Source organism: Limanda limanda, chromosome 6 (assembly GCF_963576545.1).
Source record: "Limanda limanda chromosome 6, fLimLim1.1, whole genome shotgun sequence".
Classification (NCBI taxonomy): domain Eukaryota; kingdom Metazoa; phylum Chordata; class Actinopteri; order Pleuronectiformes; family Pleuronectidae; genus Limanda; species Limanda limanda.
The window spans coordinates 4,003,309-4,017,877 of NC_083641.1; the positions used below are offsets into that span (position 1 = coordinate 4,003,309).

Consider the following 14,569-nt stretch of genomic DNA (forward strand, 5'->3'; position numbering starts at 1 on the left):
TCTCTGTGATGTTTTATATTCACACAAAAACAAATGACAACTCAAAAGTTCAAAATCTCAAATGATTTACGAGGGGAATGAAACGTACGAGGAAACGTGAACGCCACATCCGTGTCGGCCAATCAGAGCCGCGTGTTCATCGTCAACAGGAAGCGGGGGAAGCGTCCTTGGATATGTTGCTAGTGGAGAAACTCTCGCATCTTTCTGCCTACACAGTGTCGCTGTCAAGCAACTGTCAACTAATCCATAAAACCAAAAGGGCGAATGAGTAAACGATTAAAAGTGTGGAAGGTAAATACTTACCGTAAAGAAGTTATTACTCATCCATTTAGCAGCTGGAGCTAGCTAGACGGCAGCAAGCTAATGTTGAAGTGGCTTAGATATTAGCTTCATTAGCTTCTTCCCTTCCCTCGCATCCCCTTGGAAAAATGACCTTAAAATGATTTTTACGTCCATTTGATCGTTAACGAAGAATGTGTATGTTGGTGTGTAGTGTTTAATACGCACTCGTTTATTTGTCGAGCCAAACCCGAGAAGTTAATATGTTAATCTGATTAGCTGAGTACACTGGCAATCTTTGGTTTTCGCTCTCAGAAAGCTGGGCACACATTGCACCTCCCGTTGTATTGCCAATTATTCTCTTGTGTCTCTACAGTAACCATGAGTGCAACAGCTCTCATGGGAGGCCAGCTGATCCTTGAAGAGGAATACGATGAGAATTATACACCTTCTGAACAAGGTACTGCAGGGGTACAAGGCACAGATGAAATTGTAAAATATATATGTATGTAACATGGGAAGGAACTCTCCAGCCACAGCCAAAATCACCTCATGGATGTTACATTTACAAACCCACAACAGTGGTTGCTATGTGATACTGAAGGGTTACACATAGCTCTCACATCCCTCCATTTCTTTTTCTCACTGTCATCAGAGATTCAAGAGTACGCAAGAGAGATTGGCATCGATCCTGGCAGTGAGCCGGAGCTCCTGTGGCTGGCCAGGGAAGGCGTCGTTGCACCATTGCCTGCAGAGTGGAAGCCTTGGTAAGGAAGGCTGGGTAATGAAGTACCAGCAACATGCCCACCCACTGAAGTGTCATTGTGTATGAGACATAGTATGATGCCCTAGTGAACCACTGTCTAAATCCGTATGGATGTAGTTTGATGTTGCAAATAGTCCTGTTGATCCAAGAGGAGACAGCTGCAGTGAAAACAATAGTCTCTTGCATTTGGCATATATCTTTTTATATTTGAGATTCAATGAGTTCACACTAAGATTACAATTGATTTTACGGATGTAAACTCTTAATTATTATTGATTAAATAGTTGCACATATATTCATATTATTTAATTTAATATTCCCCACTCCTTCACCCTGTATACTGCTGCTTCATTTTACTATGTTATATGTTACGAGGTTATATGTTATATGGTATGTTATTTTTTTATTTTGTGAAGCCCGGCTACTGCGTAGATGTTGCCTGCCAGGTCACAAGAATTTCACTGCTCCGATGACGCTGTCATGTGACAATAAACTTTGATTTGATTATAAATATAATTAAGCAGCTGTAAATCTTTATGAACCAATGCATTTAACAGATATAGTGATATAAAATTAGTATATAGAATTGGCTCAGCATTTAGTTTCAGGTGATTTTGCAACCTCTGGTCGCACTGTTCACCTTCCCATCTCCCCGGCGGTCCTGGGCCATTTGAATTGGAGGTGCTAAAATAACACCCCCCTTCTCCCCCCTCTTTCTCCCCCACAGTCAGGACGTGACGGGTGAAATCTACTATTTCAACTTCTCCTCAGGCCAATCCACCTGGGACCACCCCTGCGATGAGCACTACCGCCTCCTGGTGGCCCAGGAGCGTGAGCGCACCCAGCTCACTGCAGCTACAGGAGGCATGGGGGCAAAGAAGGACAAAGACAAGAAGAAAAAGAAAGAAAAGAAGGAGAAGAAAGAGAAAAAGAAGAGGGAGCCAGTAAAGACTTCCGGAGTGAGTAGTTGTTGTATTTGTCCCCAGTTTTAATATTTTCAGTTTTTTCTCTTACTGACTTGGGGAGAGCAGAAAAAACTGCGACAAATTCAAAACATAAAATAGTGTAAAATAATATGGTTTTGTTTATTATAAGACAGGTGGTTCATCTTTAAAAAATAACAAAAGTAATGAAATCAGATAAATATTTTTACACTGGTGAGTATTCATGGCTAACCTGATGGAAAATCTTTATTGGAAAGATGGGAAACAGTCTTAGTTCATGCCTGACTCAGACTTGCTTTCAACAAATCCAAAATCAACCACTGTTTGTAAATTTTATTTGTTATTTATTGTAAAATTTGCTGAAGCATGAAAACTCTTGCTCGATTTGTTTTCTTTGGGTGTTTCTCTTTCCCCTTAGGCACTGACTCCAGTCTTGGGATCCTTACCGTCTCTCCTGGGGGGCCTGGCCCCTCTGAGAGGTCTGGACACCTCCGGCCCTGGCCCACTCTCCGGATCTGCACCTCCTCTTCGAGGGTCCCTCAGCAGCTCTGGTGGGCTGGAGCCCCTCAAGACTTCCCTAAGGGTAAGATCCTAGTTCTCTTTGACAGACCATTTGATTCAAAGTACATATACTGTACTTACATTTATTACTCTGCTAGGGTCCTAGAAGTAGTGGGGTACCTAGTGTTTTAGGCAGCAGGCAGAGGGAGAGGGTCTCCCTTACTCTGCCAGATTTTGATGATGACGATGACAATAACGACGACAAACTCTCCGAAAATGAGGTACAGTGCATCCTGAAGATGATGAACATTTCTTCTTTATCTGCTTTCATATTTTAAACTCTAATAATCTTCTATTTTCCAGCTGAGTCCTCGCGGTTCAGACAGGCTGATGAAGAATATTCACCTGGACCAGGACGACCTGGGAGGAGGCCTTCATTATGAGGTAGAAAGAACTATTTGCTCTTTGCAGTACTCATCCTTTGTGACACATCATTGTAGAAGAAAGCATATATGGAGAGAATTGGCTGGTGCTAAATAATATTTACCGCAAGTCTTGCACTGAATTACTCCAGTAGAAAATCCCCCATTCAATGCCTTCTACTTGTGATATGACTGATGATGATTCAGTTTGTATGATCATGTATTCATTCCAGAATTGTGCAGAATATCTTAAGTATTCAATGGTGTATCAGCCGCAGTGAAACGTTTTTGTCTCCTGTAGCTGCCCTGCGGCTGGGACATGTCCAGATTGTTACTTTGTCTTCCTCTTTGTCCTGCTGACTTCTACTGTCACTGTTACTGCTTTGCTGTCTCAAACTAAATAGCAGAAGCACCTCCAACTGTCCCCACTTGCGGGCATTCAAAACCACGTCAATGAGGAGGGTCCAGGTCCTATCACCCCTGAGCCTGGAGACTCTGCTGAACACTCAGCAGAGGATTTGAATGAAGTGGAGGAGGGTGAGGAGTTGGAAGATGGGGATGCTCAAGGAGAGAGGGAGGAGGATGAAGGAAGAGACGAAGCAGAGGAGGGAAGCAGGAGGGGAAAAGGGGAGGAAGGACAAGGGAAAAGCAGAGAGGAGGGGGATGAGATAGAGGAAGCTGTCAAAAAACAGAAAGAGGAGGAGGAGGCAGGGAGTGATGAGGTAGAGGAGGAATGCTGTGAAGGTGAGGATAAAGAAAGAGATGAAGGAGATGGCAGAGTTACAGAAAATATGAGATGCATTAAGAAGCAGAAGAGCAATGAGGGAGAGGAGGATGACATCGATGAGAATAGAGAGATTTGCTTCAAAAGCCAGGATGATGAGGCCAAAGACAGAGAGGAGAATATGGAGAGTTTGATGGAGGAGAAAGAAGAGATGCAGGGAGAGGTGCAAAAAGTAGATGGAGAACAGGGTTTTGAAGAAGACAGCGATGCAAATGTGGAGAATTTCTCTAAAAGTGATAGGGATGAAGGGAACAAGGAAAAGGACAAAAATGACACAGGCAGAAATGAGCTGGGTGGAAGCAGCAATGATGAAGAGGGGCAGAGTGGAAGTAAGGAAGAAGAGTCCGAGGTGAATAGCGAAGGAGAGCAAGGGAAGGAAAAGGAGGAGGAGGGTGGTGAGAGCGAGGGAGCTTTAGAGAGATGCTCCCTGAACCTGACGGGGAGTGACAGGGACATAGAGAAATGTGCACTGAGCGAAGGAGACACCGAGAGGGAAGGAATGAAAGTTGAGGGTGAATCAGTTGCTCAAAAATCCCAAGCGGCATCAGAGAGTGAGGCAGACGCTCTGGAGGTTTTTGAGACGGAAACGGCTCAGGTGCCACTGGAAAACCTAGGCCAGAGGAGGATGTTGGGTGATGTCAAAGCGCTCACCCAAAAGAGAAAAACTATGAAGTCCGAAAAATGCCTCCTTCCAGAAGAGGTAGGGTTGGGTGTTGCCTCTGTGCCTGCTGACTACCGCTCCCATCTGTCCTCAGTCCCACCCTGGCTCTGCTTTGACCTCTTCAAAGCATGCATGGGTCCAGGGCAGATCCCAGAATCCAACCCCACTGCCTTAGGGGCTGTCTCGTCCTCTGCCTGATTCCCTGCCTGGATGTCATCACCCACACACTGGAATATAAATTGGTCAAAGGGCAATCTATCAGAGCCCCTCAGGACTGGGTTGGACGGTTCTGATCCTTCTTCCCATTGGCAGTGCTGTCTGTTGTTGGTAGTCTATCTGCTTCTACACTGGCAATTGATATCACAGGTTGCCTGCAAGCTTACCTGCCTTGGCTTTGTGTACATATACACGCCGCTTCTGTCTCGTGCTGTGTGTGTTTCTGTGTCTATTTGGAAAAGACAGTGCGCTTTGATATTCAGTGTTACTCCTGCAGTTTGGTCACTTTGTGGTTGTTCACATTCACAGCTGTTTCCTTGTCGATGAATGTGTTTGTGTTTTGCTTACTGCAGGAGTCTGAGACGGATAAAAACATTGAGGAGGATTCATCCTCCATTGATGTCAAGGTAGATATGCCATGCAGTGTGACACCCATCCATCACCATTCATTCATTTGTTCATTCACTCATTCATGCAGCTGTTGATTATATAATGTCTCGTAATGGTTCTGCCTTGTCTCCCAAAGCTTTTGGATATCGTTGACTTGTCTGGTGCTGTCAGTCCACTGGAAAAAGATGAGAGTCAGGGAACTAAAGATAAAGAGGAGAATGAGGAGGGGGCAGAGACGAAGGTTTCACAAGCTGCCAACAGGTTTCTTATTGTTTTTATTTTCTTTAGGTAGAAGTACTTTCTCTTAAAGAGGTGTGTTTTTATGTCTGACTGTAGTAATTGTGTGGGATTTTAACTATTGGGAATAGACTTGTGAAAACCCCAGTGTTACTGATTACACTGGTATATTAGATTTCATAGTGAACAGCTTTACTTTACTAGCTGCACTTGAAGTTGTGTGCAGTGTTTAATTACCTAGACTGTGATGGTCCACTTCTCATGTGAACATAGAAGTTGTGCGCTGTTGCTTATGTACAGCGCTCTGCATTGCTCTCTCTCCCCACAACACACTGTCCTGTCTGTGGGTGTCGGGGACCTTCAAAACATCCATAAAGTTTTTACCATCTTTTGACATCAAATCCTCATCAACCTCGTCGGCCAACTCTCCTGTTATTGTGATATAAGACTCTGTTACTCTGTAATGTGATGAGTGACTACCCGACTTTTTCCACTTTATAATTGCAGCTTCAGAAGTATTGATAACTGGAGATGTGGGTGCTACCACTGAAACACAAATAAGAACCAAATGACTTTATGTCTATAAAAAATGAAACAGACTGTGTGGCTGTTTATATAAGTTATATAATCGCTATGTGCATGGACACCATGTAACACAGTGTAACCCTAAAACCCTATCTTGGTGTCTGTTGAAGAATTGGAAGTGTCTAAATTTACTTTTCCTAAAGTTGTGAAAATTTGATGAGCAAGTCAAAAGTAGTTGCAGTTGACAAAATATGCACAACTTGTGCATTTATAGAATAACATGGAAAATTAGTGTCCAAATTTTTTAACATTGACCTTTTCCTTGAACTACTATAACACTCCCTCTCACTCTCTTTTTAGGTATATGCCGGCTAAAGATGGAGGCAGCCCTTTAGCCTATAAAGTTGACCGACTCGTCCTCCACCAGTCCAGCCCTTCACGCTCCCTCTCCAGCCCCTCCCACTCAGAGCGAAGTGGAGTCGAGCTCCGACCCAAAGCCTCTCTGGGGCTCCAGAGGCCTGGAACCGCTAGAGGTCGAGCGATCCACACTTCCAACACCAAACCTGGAACAGCTGAAACCCCTTTAAAAACCCTTGACAAACCACTGGATGAAGAGCCAAGCTTGAGAATCAGGAAAGACAGAGGGAATAAAGAAAGAGAGGAAGATGAGGAGGAGAGTGAGTGGGAGGAGAAGAGTCTTAGAGAACAAAAAGAGAAGGAAGGGGAGAGGAGAAAGGCTGATCAGGAGGTAAAGGAGGAGAAAAAACAGTTTATGGGGGAGAAAGAGAAGAAGAAGTCTCTCCTCCAGGAGGACCTGAGTAGGGAGGAGGAGGAGGAGGAGAGGAATCTGAAGGAGGAGAGTGAGGAAAGACTGAGGTAGGCATCAGGAGCATGTGGTCTTCACCACACGTTCACTGCTTTATCAGATTACACCCAACCCACAAACCACATGTATCCTCACATAAGTCCACACTTTATTCAACAGGTTTTCTGTGTATCAGAGTATCCGTACAAAGATTGTATACTGTACTTCCCACTGTTAGTATCATGTGTGATATAAGGCAAATACACATTAAAGTGATCAAATGTGAGGTAAATAAAGGTGCTTTAGTCAGGTCTCACCGAGGCACAACTTCATTTGACTAACATGTGTGTACATAACACGTCTCCTCAGGGATCTGCGGCAGCGTCTCCTGTTAAAGAGGAGAGAGGAGGAGGCCAGGCTCACTGAGGAGTCTGACAGGATGCTGGAGGAAACCAGAGAGTCTATCCAGAGGGAGAGAGAGACGCACAAGCACAAGCTCAGGTCAGACATGCACAATTACAAATTAAATATGCAACAAAATATGTAACAAATATAGCAAAGTTGCACTAGACTCCAGTTCACCTCTAGTGACTAGAGCATCCCTCCATCCATCCATTATCAATACCACTGTGGGTATTGAGGGTCGCAGGGGAATGGAGCCAATCCCTGCTGACATCCACACACTTTTGTGTAACAGAGTTATTAGAATCTTGACTGCGGAGACTGAGTCACAATTGGACAAACTACAATCCCCTAGCTGCAAATGCGTAGAGTCCATCCATCAATCCATCCATCAAGTGTCTGTACCGAGGTGACATTGGACACGTCGTCAGTCAATTTAGAGTCTCCAATTAACCTAACCCCAATCTGCATGTCTTTGGACTGTGAGAGGAAGCCGTAGTACCTGGAGAAGGTGTTGTGAGGCGACAGTGTAAACCACTGCACCACTGTTCCACCGTGCAGTATAGAGCAGGGGCTCCAAAACAGCAGATAAGTCAAAACAAGACAATCTTGCGACCTGACCCCTAGTTTAACAACCACTGCACATGCACACTCCAAATGGGTGCAAATGACTTAATTATGGCCTTAATTATTACTGCAGATGCAGTAATGAAACATTTGAGAATTTCTACTGAATAGAATAAAGCCTTTCAAAATCAGCTACACTTTAATGAGTTCCCCAAAATAAATGTGTGTGTGTGTGTGTCTCTCTCAGGGAGGAGAGCGAAGCCATCCTGAAAGATTTGCAAATAACTCTAGACGAAGAGCGAGCAGCGGAGCGAGACCGGCTGGAAACCCAGAAGAGGCAGGATGTTGAACTCCTTAAGGCTGAGCAGGAAGAGGAGCTGGAAGCAGAGAGGAGGAGACTCCAAGGAGAGCAAGAGGAGAAACTGAACTCTCTCAAACAGGAGGTAAAAGAGGATGATAACCTGACTCTTATTGACATAAAAAATAGTTTTTACTCTATACTTTCCTGCATGACTAATGTTGAACATTTCACTTTAACTATTTCCTTCCAACTAAAAAGCTAAACAAAAATACTTGGAACAACAAACACAAGCGCAAATAGCCTGACAAACATCAACATGTGCTGTTGCCTCTGTAGAAGGAATCAATAGAATTAAAGTTCAGTAAATGTTCACAGGGGAGCGTCTTGATCACTGCTGGATGTTAGCAGTTTGGCATATTTACCTGGATCCCTCATTTGAAGGGAAAGGTCAACAATAACTTTCCTACACCAAAATTAGCGATAATTCGCAGTTTCTTTTGAATATCAGCGACAGTCAAGGGTCTCTCTCGTCTCACTCTCTGCCACATTAATACGTTCACCTGGGTGTGATGTTTCTATCACTGCAGATAGGAGCCAATAGAATCCTGCGACTACTGCAGAGTCAATGATGAGTGTTTCCATTCCCATTGCAGACAAAACCCACATGTTAGTGGGTGTTAGTGAATTTTTTGACCCAATATCTTGTGTTACAAAAGTTTGTAAACAGTGTTGAAATTAAGTTGTGAAAACAGTAAATGATTTAGTTTATTCTACACAGATGTTATTAAAAATGGCTTTACATAATTATTGGCAACAAGTGATATTTCCTCTTTCTAATATTTATATAAAAATCAGCTGTAACTAGCGACATTTTGATGGTATGTGGTGGCCCTTGACTTTAGGGACAATAAATGATCTGTCTAATTGTGTCTGTCTCTGTGTTTGCACCATTTTACTTTGTAAAGGTCAAAAGCACAGAGAGGGGCAAGGAGCTGATGATGAGTACAAAACCTGAACAGCACCTAAAAGACTACCACCGAGATGTGAGAGGACACACACACACAACGAACACAAACGCACACACACACTGCACAGAGTTGAATCATCGTCAAGTGGAGTCTGAAAAGGTTCTAAGGATTCAATTATGAGTGAATCAGTGGAACATTATATTTTCTGCTGTCAGCTGACCTCTTCTTCATCTTTGTAGCTCACTGGCGTGCTCCAGGAAGTGCGGGAGGAAGTGGAGCGGGATCACGAGAGGAAGCTGGAGAAGCTGAGGGAAGACCACAAGAGAGAAATGAACAACATCAAAGAGAAATACCTGGATGAGGTCAGAAGGTGTTTTTAATTTTACAGTCAGCAGTTGCATTTACCTATCATATACAAGTGGCTATAACTGTGGAAATATTTAATAGCTTAGCTAAAGGAGAAATGTCTATCCTGGCTCCCTATAAAGGCTGTGTGGTTTGTCCTCATCTCATATTTACACTCTGTTTAAATTAAACAAATGAAATATAAAGTGTTAATAATGAACTTAAAGCAGCCATGAAGTTGACACATCTATACTTCCTGAGTACAGGAAAATATAATTTTTGTTTTTGTTTTGGGGATGTTTAACGGATAAACAGATGAGCAGCATGATTCCTAACTGAGTCCATAGAATGTTTGCCATATGGTAAATAAAAGATGTGTGTGTGTGTGTGTGTGTGTGTGTGTGTCTTCCAGGAGACCATACAGAGAGAGCGCTTGCTGTCCACTCTGCAGGACGACAGAGGGCAGCTCCAGGCCTCCCACGCTGTCCAGCTGGAGAAACTGCGGCTGCAGCTCAACGCTCAGATACAAAAGACGCAGCTCACACACTCACGCAAGGTGAGGCGGCACAGACACGCAGATTTACTTACGATGATGAGCCTTTGGGAACATGACTCCACCTCTCAAAGTGCCAGTTGCTCAAAAAGGACTCCTCTCCATGTCTAAATCAGATTGAGGAATACATTTTCAGTCTTGCAAATGGAAGCATTACCCCATTTTGCATCAGTGAGAATTTAGTATAACAGAAAGAATAAATCTTTCTTATTCTGTTTTGTAGGAGTCCGAACTGCAGGATCAGGCAGATCAGTTGGAGCTGAAAGCCAAAGAGCTGAAGAGCCAGGAGGGCATCCTGCAGATCAAGGTCTTAGATCCCACACTTTCATGTACGATCAGTCAGTGATACTCTTACCTGAACCATGTGGAATAATGAGCTCTTTCTTATCAGGTAGTAGATCTGAAGAGAAGGAGGAAGAAGCTCATAGACGAAGGAGAGGAGGTGGACACACAGATAGAGGTGTGAGACCTACCTACCATTTCTCTCTATTTTCTGCATCCAACCCGCCCATCAAGAGTATCAACCTCTTGTGTTTGTGTGTGTGTGTGTGTGTGTGTGTGCAGGCCTTACCCCGGCGGATCCAGGAGAGAGACGAGCTCAAGGACGAGCTGGAGAGGATGAGAGAGGAGAAACATCAAGCCCGAGAACTCCTCCAGAGAGCCAGGGAGGAGAGGAGCAAGGCAGTCGAGGAAGAGGAGAGGCTGAGAGGGGAGAGGGACAAAGCCAGAGATGAGAGCAGGAGAGTGAAGGAGGATAAGGAGAAACTGGAGAGCAAGGTGACGCTGCTGCATGAGAGGTGCGACCGTCTCAGCCGCAGAGTCAGGTACAGTTCACCTTCACAGGGAAACTTGGACATTCTAAAGCAGCGGTTCTCTAAATTAAAAGTCCATAACAGGAGCAACAAAAAACAAAGCTGACAACCATCTTGGCTTAATATATTCTCCTGCTTTTCAGTTAGTGGGTTAACTACAATAGAAGTAAAATAGAACCTTTTTAAAACTTGATCAGATTTGAGTATTGTAGAAAAACATCATCATTCCTAAGAGTTGCATTAACAGCAGACACGTGTAACTGATAATAATTCCGGCTTGTTTGCATTTGGTGTGTCCAGTGAGTTGGAGCAAGGTGAAGGTGCAAGTACTTCCACCAGACAGGAGCGCAGGCAGGTCAAAACTAAGGGAGAGAAAACCGAGATGACGGCGCCCTCCAGTGACAGGAGAGGCTCATTACTGCATTTAGAGGACCTGGACGGCCCTCCTCTCTCCCCTGGACCTGACAGCCAGAGCAGCGTGGACGAGTAAGGAGAGATATAGAACAGAAAAGTGGTTATACGTGCTCATATAGTATTTACAGGGTGAACATCGACAAGTCTGTTTTTGTCTCCGATCAAAACAGATGTCTGATTATAGCTTTATTTAAAATGGAAAATAAAGAATTAATTGTGGGGTTGAAGGTTGAAGGAGGTTTAAAAGTCATGTCAAACATTACTTGTTTGCATATAAAATAATAACAAGTTTATTGTCCATAAGAACACTGTATTAATGAAAATCTATGAGCCCGGGTCAGGCTGTATATCCACCTTCAGCCCTTCATTCATACTCCTCTTTGTGTCCAGGTTCCGACGCTACATCTCCTCCCACGGCACCTCCATCCAAAACACCAAACTCTTCCTGGAGAGGGAGAGCAGCCGGCTGACTGAGAGACAGGCAGCTCTGCGGGCGGCCCAGACCGGCTCCTCACAGGACCCGAACCACAACACCAGGGAGACTGAGGAGATGGTTAGACGCCTCATGCAGGTGTGTGTGTGTGTGTGTCTACAGAATGACAATTGGCGGGATGACTGCTGAGATGGGGTCCGTTAATTACTGGTTGCTTTTTCCCCTCGCGTGGTCAGGAAGCCCAGAATGTGATGGAGCTGCAGCGGACGGTTCAGAGAGGGAACTCGCTCCTGAGGAGGAAAGAGGAGCAGCTTCAGCAGCTGGAGACGTCCATCGCTGAAGAGGTCAGTGGCACAGTGAACTTTGCTCTCTCTGTGGCAACATTTGTTCTTCTAGTAATTTACTGAGCTGAATTTAGGTGCACCAAAGTCAAATATGACTTTCAACTTCATCACTAAAACGAATGGGAATTTGTATTTATTCATTTTTGGTAATGTTTGTTAGATTCCCAGTCTCTGCCAACACAACCAGTGTCGAACTGTAAAACATTCTCTCTTTTCTTTCCTTCAGCCTCTGTCAGAGGATGTGTCTCGGCTGGCGGGAGAGAGGAAGGTGACCTTCGATGTGACCGAGTCGGACCTCAGCAGCACAGTGGACCCGCCGGTCGGGACAGGTAACACGCACTGGTCACTGAGTGGAGAACACAGATACAGATATCTGACGTTCCATACACTCGCCTAAGAGAGTAATCATTTTCCAGCTGCAGCATTGTAGCGAGACCGTCTCTGTCATCTCATCCCTACACCTCTCTCTCTCAATAGGAGCTCATCCCACGGTCCCGGCCAAAGTCCAAGAGTTAGCAGACTCCCTGCAGCAGATCTCAGGCCAGCTCAACACTGTTCTCAGTGCACTGGGTTCATTAGCTCAGTGGCCACAGAGTGCCACACCTTACACGGCCTTCACTTTGCCTCTGTCGCAGCCTCTCTCCGTGCCAGCTCCCACTCCCACCTATAATCCAGTCGCGTCCCACATGCACACCCTGGGCAACAGCTCCCTAAACCCCCCTCCCCCCCTGAGGCACTTGAACCCTTCGTGGAACTGGGCGACTGGGAGCCTTGCAGCCTACAATGCCCCCATCAGCAGCGGGCTGAAGGCCTCTGAGGATCTCTTCAACAGCCGGTGGAGTCAGATTTTTCGTGGTATGATCCATTCTGCTTAGAAATGAATGGAGCAGCAATATATTTGTAATTGATTGTTGAACCTCAATTGTGGCTCTATTCTTTAGGAGCAGCTGTGGACCCAGTTGCATCCAGCACCATGAGAACCAGCTCAGCCTACACTCCTGTTAGGTAACTTGCAATGCACCTTCCATCTTGATTACAGGGTATACACACGTCCTCTCTTTCTCAAATCTACTTACAATCCGTGTGCGTGTGTCTCAGTGAACACAGTCCCAGCCTGCGGTCCATGCAGAAGTCAGCAGAGATCGATGGCCAGAGGCTGCAGGGGATGATCGACGGCAACAAGAGGTGGCTGGAGACCCGCCAGAAAGACCCTAGCATGTATCCTATTCCTAGCGTCAAACATACACACACACAGTGGTGTCTCCATGAATTACATTGATTTCTTGGTGACTCTTACCTTCATTATGTGTTAAAACGCGAATAAATATAAATATAAATATTTGATACTAAATTGAGATAGAAATAACTGAATACATTTTATTCTTGTGTCCATTTTTCACAAGTTTATAAAGTCTCCCTATTATGGGACCTTGTCGTCCTTATGGGGACAAAAAGCTAGTCTTATTGTATATCCTGTTTATAGGTTCAGGGTTTGCGGGGGATTGTGAGTATGGTCCAGGTATTACTCATATTGTGGTGAAATGTGTTCATACTATCCTCTTATTTGGATAAAAACAAAACAAGTCCCCATAATGTCATTGTAGATCATTACATTTAAAATTGAAGACATGTTTTAAAGTTAGGTTAAGTTTGGCAAGTAGTAACTATGGTTAAGGTCAGATTCCATCGTGTGTGTCTGTGCGTGTATGAGAAAGATAAATAGATCAATTAAGATGAGAGAAATCTATACATTGCATTTTCTGCTACATGTCAGACGATATTGTCACGGCCATTTGTCTTTAACTTCACTTTTCCAGACCTCTATTCACTCGCTATCAAGCTCCGTCCTCCAAGAGCAGCCTGGTCCAGCTGGGCCTTGACGATAACAACCAGATCAGAGTCTACCACTACTGAGGACATTGCACACAGTTCAGTCCTGCTGTTCCGTCTCTGAGGACTTTGACTGACTTTAATGACTGTGTCAGCTCTGAGCTGTGACGTTTACATGCAGGGCTTCACATGAGAGTCATGTGGCCTCTGTGATTCATTCCTTTTAAATAATAAAAAGTGTAAAGGTTTTCAGGGAAGGTCCGACCTCCTCTGCTGTGATTGGAGGAAGAGCTGACAGAAGAGGATGTGGTACATTCAGGGAGCCACATGTCACAGAGGCCTGAGGACTTTTATCCCCCTGATTAGATATGGCTGTGTGCAGCAGTCCACTTCTGACAACACGTTTACAGATTTGAGATCCATGCCAGACCTGAACTTTATAGAGGTTGTACAAGAAAGAAGCACACAGACGTCGAGGAAATTGCTTCTTTGGTGGAGAAATATTTGTAGTGCTCGATTGTTGGTTTCATCTGTCTGATATTGTAAGCGGTTTCGTAGTTTCTCCAGAAACCTCAAGCAAGTTTAATATTTATAATAGAATTATGTTTTTTACATTTTCCTGAATTTTTTTGACTTTTGTCTCATTCAATTATGACTTTATTCTCAAAATCTGTTTTGTTTCTTTAATATGGCCCTAATACTCTGTTGTAGAAGTCAGATGGGAGTTGTTTACTTAATGTTGGACAATCATAGATAATCATGTTCATGTCTAAATATGAAAATGTCATGCGTCACCTTGAATATACTCCACAGCACTAAATATGACTTTACAGATGCACCGAGGTCAAGTTTCATGGGATCAAATGTTACACCTTTTGTATAAACGCCGCTCACTTTGTAAGATACTTGTTTGAAAATGGATCATGTTTTTAAAATGTTGTGTCATTTCAGGAACAAAGACAAAACATACTTTGTGCATAAACAATATAGTGTAAATACTGTATTTTTGTATAAAATATTTTAATAAATCTAGTTTTATATAAACGTGCACCTACAAATATCCTGTGTAG

The 14,569-nt window shown here is 44.0% G+C and overlaps 1 protein-coding gene across 1 annotated transcript; it reads left to right on the forward strand.

The window, feature by feature from the left end:
* The first annotated feature begins 162 nt into the window (after positions 1-162).
* LOC133003711 (centrosomal protein of 164 kDa-like) lies at positions 163-14,523 on the forward strand. The gene is made up of 26 exons (XM_061073500.1): positions 163-291; positions 656-739; positions 935-1,046; positions 1,773-2,004; positions 2,408-2,572; positions 2,649-2,771; positions 2,854-2,934; positions 4,927-4,980; positions 5,100-5,224; positions 6,086-6,601; positions 6,900-7,031; positions 7,747-7,942; positions 8,766-8,843; positions 9,008-9,130; positions 9,526-9,669; positions 9,890-9,973; positions 10,058-10,126; positions 10,231-10,490; positions 10,779-10,964; positions 11,283-11,463; positions 11,562-11,669; positions 11,896-11,998; positions 12,147-12,524; positions 12,611-12,674; positions 12,768-12,887; positions 13,487-14,523. The coding sequence occupies exons 2-26, from the start codon at positions 661-663 to the stop codon at positions 13,581-13,583; spliced, it is 3,810 nt and encodes a 1,269-aa protein (XP_060929483.1). The 5' UTR covers positions 163-291; positions 656-660; the 3' UTR covers positions 13,584-14,523.
* The last annotated feature ends 46 nt before the right edge of the window (positions 14,524-14,569 follow it).

Bases quoted from the DNA above. Each gene is read 5' to 3' on its own strand.
- LOC133003711 (XM_061073500.1), top strand. From the start codon at position 661: ATGAGTGCAACAGCTCTCATGGGAGGCCAGCTGATCCTTGAAGAGGAA. The intron at 2,573-2,648 runs GTAAGATCCTAG...TTACTCTGCTAG, and splicing joins CCCTCAAGACTTCCCTAAGG to GGTCCTAGAAGTAGTGGGGT. The intron at 12,675-12,767 runs GTAACTTGCAAT...CGTGTGTCTCAG, and splicing joins TCAGCCTACACTCCTGTTAG to TGAACACAGTCCCAGCCTGC.